Source organism: Fusarium sambucinum, chromosome II (genome assembly GCF_050947815.1).
Source record: "Fusarium sambucinum isolate potato_lamoka chromosome II, whole genome shotgun sequence".
In the NCBI taxonomy this organism is placed as follows: Eukaryota; Fungi; Ascomycota; class Sordariomycetes; order Hypocreales; family Nectriaceae; genus Fusarium; species Fusarium sambucinum.
The window spans coordinates 3,385,177-3,393,983 of NC_139293.1; the positions used below are offsets into that span (position 1 = coordinate 3,385,177).

The 8,807-nt window shown below is 25.5% G+C and overlaps 1 protein-coding gene across 1 annotated transcript; it reads left to right on the top strand.

The window, feature by feature from the left end:
• Positions 1-1,441: 1,441 nt before the first annotated feature.
• FSST1_007980 (uncharacterized protein) lies at positions 1,442-3,008 on the top strand (the record flags this gene model as incomplete). Its single annotated transcript, XM_083224818.1, has 7 exons — positions 1,442-1,476; positions 1,526-1,558; positions 1,625-1,666; positions 1,718-2,053; positions 2,105-2,332; positions 2,378-2,414; positions 2,466-3,008. 7 exons carry the CDS (start codon positions 1,442-1,444, stop codon positions 3,006-3,008), a joined length of 1,254 nt encoding a protein of 417 aa, XP_083083941.1.
• Positions 3,009-8,807: the final 5,799 nt, after the last annotated feature.

An 8,807-nucleotide genomic window follows, 5' to 3' on the forward strand; every position in this document is an offset into this window, starting at 1 on the left:
TATGGGCTGTTGGGACTCTACGATAGGTTCGTCCCGTGTATGTGTGTGTATGTCTTGTTTGTGGAGAGAAGTTTATGGCTGGTCGTATTTTTCAGAAACCAAGACCAATCAAGCCCAGAGGAGACCTTGAAGAGGTGAGTGAGTAAGCAAATATGTCAGATTGCAAACCGAGTATTGGTGGATATTTACCTCGAGCGACATCTCTTTTCGGTATCGGTCCGTAAAACGTCAAAGCGTCTTAAGCGACGTCGCAAGCTTATCCCAAAACAGGGAATTTGATTATGGATCGAATTGTCCTGTCTTTTCTTTCTTGCCTTTATTCTCTCTTCATACGATACGAAGCGGGCTACCTAGTCTAGCCCATGGATGTGGTAGGTAGGTTGAACACTGCCACTGGTATTGGCAGACTCTCTGTTTGCTTACTCGGTTGTATGCTTCCCCATTAATCCAGATATACCTAGCATGATTACTACGTATGGCATTTCCCGTTATCGACGCCACAATATGCAGCAGGCAAATACCATGTTGGTTTTGTCTAATCATACACACACTCTCTGAGACATGCTGCATATACACCTTTCCCAAATGAGCAAAGAACAACTCTTGGGAATCCCCGGAAGTCTCACCCGGTAACTACATCTCCGTTCCCCTCCGCTAAATCATTGCAAGGCTGCATTGGACTGGGTTCAAAAAGAAAACTCTGTCTGCTTTTACCTCCTGTCATTATGTGCTTTCATTGCTACCTACGTATGCAACAGCGCGGCATTCCAGGGTCACCTGACCCACCCCGAATCCATTTTGTATCAATCTGCCTTCTAACGTGGCCGATACTACTCTACAATACCACAACTACGTAGACTAGGCTATACAATTTCCTTCTCAGGACTAAACTTGGAGACACATGTGGACTTAGATCTACTAATAATGCACAGAGTATACACCAGGTTTATATGTTTCACCTGCCTGGTTCCCCGGTCATCCTAATTCGTCTGCTTCCCTGTTCAGGGTAACGTACCCCGACAAGCCTCCAACACATTTCGAGGAATGACGGCCGGAGCTTGTGCGGCCAAGGGTTGTTCTCGGCCGGGTCTGCAAAGGATGTCCAGTATTCCAAGTGGTACCTAGTAGCTATCGCGATCCTCGCTCTACATTCGCACTACGTAGTCAGGTACTGCTTGTTTTGCGAGTCTCCAGTGGCGGGTCTAGACCCAGGGGAGGGACTCTCGAGTCATAGGGAGCAGACTAAACCCATTCTGTTGGAGTGTTCAACGTCTAAGCGCCAGTTACTTAAAGATGCATAAAACCGTCCTGTTTCCAGTCGGCTAGCTCTCCGCCCGCTCTACCCCAGTTGATTAGCTGTCGTCGTTCGGTATACGAAGCTACTCGTTCGTCAACCACTAACTTACCTTTTTCCCACATCATATCATATATGCCTTCCACCATGAGCCACCACGCTAGAAATAACAATCGAAGAAGGTAAGAAGCTAAAATTGACTTCAATTTCACCGTTATTGACAATATTCAGCCATACCAAATCTCGCACTGGCTGCTTGACATGGTGTGTTGGACTGGAACATCGATATTAGTCGATCCAAATACTAATCAGTGTTTTTTTCTGGTCCAGCAAGCGGCGCCATATCCGTTGCGACGAAAGCTACCCTCAATGGTACGTCCTATTATGCATACTAAAGACAATCACAGCTCATGAAAACCCTAGTCAAAACTGCACCAAGCACAAAGTCAAGTGCGCATTCCAAGACGCACCATCGCACGAAGAAACCCTACTCCAGACATCACCGATCGATAGTAAATTACAACCATCTTCGACCACCAAATCCCGAAGGCCTTGGTCGGCAAAAGCCAGGGCGGAAGTGAGGCAGTGGAGAAGAACAGGATCCATGCCAATCCCGGATGCACGTATACGGATAACCCTGCAGCCGACAATCTATTCCGAGGATGATCTATGCTTTGTTTACCAGGCTGCAAGCAACCAACATAGACTCACAGCAATGGGTGTTAGCAAGCTTACAATCATATCTTCCTACTTACCAAGGTATGTTGACAAGACTCATTGTAGTTCTTACTGCTGACAATCGTCGCGTAGCTTCTTTCGAATTATTACCAGCTCCCGATTAGCCATGAACGGAGTCCTTGCTCTATCCGCATACCAAGTCGCATCTGTTACCCAATGCAAACACGCCCGCCGAAAAGAGTACCAATACCAGATGCTGGCGATCCAGGATCTTAGAAAATGTCTTGCCAACTTCAGCCCCGAGCATGCAGATGGGGCACTTGTGGCTTCCCTGTCGCTATTATGGCTGTGCGAGGATATGTGGGTAAACCGTCTCTTTGATAAGTAACGTCCTGACAATCCTAGGTCGAGCCGGAGTCAAATATCAGAAGGAATTACTGCTGTGAGTTCTGGGCTCCAAAGTGAACGGAGAATTGGACTAACGAGACTCTAGATACTGCAAACCTGCCAAAGATTAGGACACAAATCAGGATTCTACCTTATGCTTGCGAAAGCCTGGCAACCAGCTTTCGACCGATGCATAACCCCGATGTCTGAATTTGAAAGATCATTGATACTACAAGACTTGATCATCGAGATGTACAAATTCAAGACTCTTTTGAGAGAGCAGGATCCTGAAGACGACACGTGGAGGAAACTACGGATGCTTATCGCCTTAGCTCAGGATTTGGCAAAGCTTGACCCTTCATCATCACCCGAGAAGCAATTTGAACGTGTCCGGCTGCTACGAGATTACCAGCTGTGGCTTCCACTTAACGATTTATTGTCGGGGAGGAACCTTACCAATACGCTAATGGTCAACGCCTACCTATACACGCTCGCTCTTTACGCTCAACGTCACACGTCACAGGTTGACATGATCGATTCAACTATTGACCTGCGAGATTTGTTGGAAACTACATTATGGCAGGTAAGCCCTATTGAATCGTATATCGAGCCATGCAATTATCTCAAGGCTCTTATAGCCTCTATGTAGTTTATAGCTTTAGGTATAAATATAGTTATATATATACTATGTTTAAATGAGATAATTATAAAGATAAATAATAATATAGGAATAAGATTACCTATATTTAAATTAATACTTTATAAGTTTTATAGATATATAATATAAAACCTAGGCTATAATACTGGGGAGAAACCCTAATAATAAAGACTTATCTATTAAACTAATAGTAATAAGGTTATTATAAGGCCTTAATTAATTTAAAATATATATTAAATAATATATATAGGGTAAAGTTAAAAAGTAAAGCTATTTTTAAATTAGTTAGATTTTAATAAGGAATTTTATATATAAGGGATTAACCTTTTAAATAATATATCCTGTTTACTATAAATCTATTAAGGCTTAATTATTAAGGAATTAATTATATTTATAATATTCTTCTACCCTATATATATATAGGCTAGAGTAGCTAAATATATATTATATTTAATATATAAAAGGCCTCTTTTTTATTATAGCTTAAGATTAAACTTACTTACCCTATAGTTATAAGTAGATTAAGTTATATAGTAATAATACTATTACTATTACTTTAATTAAACTCCTAGTTAAATCTTAAATATAGCTCCTTAAGCTATATTTTATTAATAGAGCTTAACCTACTTATAATACTTATCTATAGCTATAAAATCTATTATACTTAAAGTATTTTCTATTTACTTATATTATTAGATTTAACTTATAATACTATATAGCTTCTATTTATTAAATACTAAATATAATATTTACTTATTTACTTTTACTTTTTTTATTAAATAATATTAAATTATTTTATAATTATACTTTAAAATACCTAGATAATTAGTTTAAATACTTTTAGAATATTTATATTTATATTAACTTTATTAAAATTATTAATAGTATAATTATATAAAGATTAAAATAATTATATAATATAGTAAAAGGTTTAATTATATAACTTAGTTTAATTAACTATAGTATTAATTAAGTTTTACTTTAATATTTTAACTTTATATTAAACTCTTAACTATATATATAAATTTCTTTTTCTATAGACTTTAATTTAAATAGAGTTTTCTATTTAAGCTATTATAGCTAAATATATAAGAAAGCTATTATTTAAAATACTTATATTTATCTTTAATAATTTAAATAAATACCCTTAATTTTATTAATTATAGCTTATATTAACTTATTATATTATAGAATATAATCTCTTTTATTATAAAGGTATTCTCTTTTTTAATTTTATAATATAATATATAAAGCTATTACCTTTTCTATTAAATTTACTATAAATCCTTTTAAGGGATAAAAATACTAGAGAATTATAAGACCTTATAGTTAAATATAATTAATATTATATTATTTGTAATTAAAAGTTTTTAATTTATAGAGATATATTTTAATTTTATTATTATATAGTTATATAAATCTTAAAATAAGGCTAAGCTAATATATAATATTTTAATAATCTTATTATATATATAATAAAATTGCCTTATATATTACCTAGCTATAAAGCTATAGTTATAGAGTTAAATAATATAATAATATAGTATTAATATTATAATTATAATTTAAATTAGCTTAATATATTAAATATTAAGGGTAAAATAACTTGCTTTTTTATTATTATTCTTGCCTTTTTTTACTAGTAATTTTATTATATAAAGAAAAAGAAAATATTTACTATTATCTTATTATTTTATATAGCTTTATTTTAATATAGAGTTTTATTAAAAGCTTATTTAAAAGTATAGCCTTATAGCCTTATAATATTATTAAATTATTAGATATTTACTATTTAAGCTATCTTATTTCTTTATAAAATAATTAAAAGTCTTAAAGATATAAATTCTTAGCTATTAATATTCTTTATTATTACCTTAAATACCTAGTAATTCCTTAAAAGCTTAAATAGCTTATACTTTATTTTTTTAATATAAAAGCTTATTAGTAAAAATTAAGCCTTTAAGTACTATTTAGGCTATATATAAATATCTTTTATTAATAGTAGCCTTTTATTCTTTAGATTATTATTTATTTATATACTTATATAATACTTAAGAAAGTAATTTATTTAATTAAGATTTTAATATAGCTTTAAGCCTAAGTTCTTTATATTACTTTAATAAGCTAATAGCTTTAATTATTAACCTCTTATAAATCTTAAGTATATTTATAAGGTTATTTATAATAATACTATTAAAGGCATTTATAATAATATTATTAAAGGTATTTATAAGGATATTTTAAGAATTACTTTAAAGAATAAATAGCTTATATTAATAATTATATAATTATTAATAAAGCTATTACTATATAATTTTTAATAGTATTACTTTATATATATTATAGCTTAAGATTAAACCTACTTACCTTATAGTTATAAGTAAATTAAATTATATAGTAATAATACTATTATTATTACTTTAATTAAACTACTAGTTAAATCTTAAATATAGCTCTTTAAACTATATCTTATTAATAAAGCTTAACTTACTTATAATACTTATTTATAGCTATAGAACTTATTATATTTAAATTATTCTCTATTAACTTATATTATTAAACTTAGCCTATAATATTATATAGCTTTTATCTATTAAATATTAAATATAATATTTACCTATTTACTTTTACTTTTCCTATTAAATAGTATTAAATTATATTATAATTATACCTTAAAATACTTAAATAATTAATTTAAATACTTTTAAAATATTTATACTTATATTAAAAATATTTAAAACTATATATCTTAGCTAAGAAATAAGGCCTAAGATATAAAAAATAAGTATTAAGTATTTAAATAATCTTTAAAATAAATTACTATTAAATATAACTTTACTTAAGCCTAGCTTAAGTATATTAAATAATAATATAAAAAGGCCTTAAAGAAAAAAGATAATAATATCTTTAAGGCTTGCCTTATTAAACATTATACCCTTAATATTACTTAACCTATTATATTTAATATTTATAAACCCCTTAAAATTAATATTTCTATTAAGCTTTATATAGTAATTTCCATAGGAATAACTTCTTTACTTTTTTCTTAATTTATTAAATTAATTAATCTTATTAAATAATTATTTAACCTTAATAAATTTAAAGGTAATTAACTTAATTTATATTACTTTATTTCTTAGATATATTTAAAATTAAAAGCTAATTATAATTAATTCTTAATATACTTTACTTAAATATCTTATATAATTAGCTATCTTAAAGGATATACTTATACCTAGGTTTTATTATATATTAAAGCTAAAGAATATTAACTTTTAAAGTATTAAAATATTATTAATCTATTAAAATATACTTTTAAAGACTTAAACTATATTAATAATATTTATATTAAATTATTTTATTTCTATTAAACTTATAAAGATTTTAATATTTTCTTTATTAAGTTTTAATACTTTATATTAAAAAGAGAAATATTAAAAAAAGCCTTTTTTACTTTATTAAAGTAAACTATTTCTTAAGAGCTATATAAACTACTAATATATAACTTATTACTTAGCTATTAATATTATTTATATCTTTAAGACTTTTAATTATTTTATAAAGAAATAAAATAGCTTAAATAGTAAATATTTAATAATTTAATAATATTATAAGGCTATAAGGCTATATTTTTAAATAAGCTTTTAATAAAACTCTATATTAAAATAAAGCTATATAAAATAATAAGATAATAGTAAATACTTTCTTTTTCTTTATATAATAAAACTATTAATAAAGAAAAGTAAAAATAATAATAAAAAAGTAAATTATTTTATTTTTAATTATTTATTTAATATATTAAGCTAACCTAGATTATAGTTATAATATTAATATTATATTATTATACTATTTAACCCTATAATTATAGCCTTATAGCTAGGTAATATATAAGGTAATTTTATTATATATATAATAAGATTATTTAAGTATTATATATTAGCCTAGCCTTATTTTAAGATTTATATAACCTTATAATAATAAAGCTAAGATATATTTTTATAGGCTAAAGATCTTTAATTAAAGATAATATAATATTAGTTATATTTAACTATAAGGTCTTATAATTCCTTAGTATTTTTATCTTTTAAAGAGATTTATAATAAATTTAATAAGAAAGGTAATAGCTTTATATACTATATTATAAGATTAGAAAAGGGAATATCTTTATAATAAAAGAGATTATATTTTATAATATAATAGGTTAATATAAGCTATAGTTAATAAAACTAGGGATACTTATTTAAACTATTAAAAATAAGTATAAGTATTTTAAATAATAGCTTTTTTATATATTTAACTATAATAGCTTAAATAGAAAACTCTATTTAAGTTAAAGTTAAAGGAAGAAATTTATATATATAATTAAGAATTTAATATAAAGTTAAAATACTAAAGTAAAACTTAATATTATAGTTAATTAAATTAAGTTATATAATTAGACCTTTTACTATATTATATAATTATTTTAATCTTTATATAATTATACTATTAATAATTTTAATAAAGGGCTATTAATATTATAATTTAGCTGCCTTTTTATAAAAATTAAAAAATTAATAATATCATTTTATAATTAACTTATAACCTATAATATAAAAGATAAATATATTATAAAAAGAATACCTTTAAATACCTTAAAAAAAGTCCTTATTACCTTATAAAGAGAAAGATTTCCTTAAAAACTATTAGCTAGTTAAAGAATTTATAAACTTAAGTAATTAATACTATTATAATTATTCTAATTAATAATAAGAGAATAACTAGTATTTTTACTATAGCTTAGCTAATTATTACCTTTATAATTATTTTAAGCCTAATAATTATTTTACTAGGTTTTATTAAGCTGCTATTATATATAGCTTTCTTTATAATAGCTATTAATTCTTTCTTTAATTTCTTATTTTTAGCTAATTAAGCTTTTATAGTTTTTAAGCCTTATAGGAAAATAAAATAAGCTTATTATAAGTTAATATTAAGCTTTTACCTTTATATTTACTTTAATAAGAAAAATAAAAATATTTATTATTATTATTTATAAAATCTTAATTAAAATTAAAAGTAATTAATACTTTAACTTAATAATATTACTAGCTAATATAAATATAGCTAAAAAAGAACTTATACTTTTATATACTATAGCTAATATAAAAATAAAAGGTAAAAGATTTATAAATAAATATTAAGCTAAGTTTTAAAAGCTATTATTTTAACCTTTAAAATAACTATTTAAACTATTTATATTTAATAATAAATTAATAAAAAGTAAACTAATAACTTATTATATTTATATTAGCCTTTATATTAAAAACTATTATTAAAAGAATATAATATTTTATATTACTTAGTTAATTAACTATTTTATTATATTAAGAATACCCTAATTAAAATAATATAACTTATAAATAGGCTTTATTATTTATATATTTACTTTTAATAGTAAATATTATTAAGAGAATTATAATACCTTTACCTAGCCTATAAGAATTAAAGCCTTATAAAATATTTTAAATAAGATTCTTTATTAAATAAAATAGAAAATTCCTATAAGCTTATAATAAAAAGATATTTTATTAATATTCCTAAAAGCTATAAAGCTATATAATAAGAGGAAGTATTATTATTTCTTTATTATTACCCTAGAATAAATTAATTATATCTTATAAATTAATATCCTTTAAATTAAGCTATTAAAAGAATTACTAGAATTTTAAAATATCTTTTTATTTAAAAAAGCTAAAATACTATCTTTTTATAAGGCAAGAAATTATTATATTAAACTAAAGCCTAGGT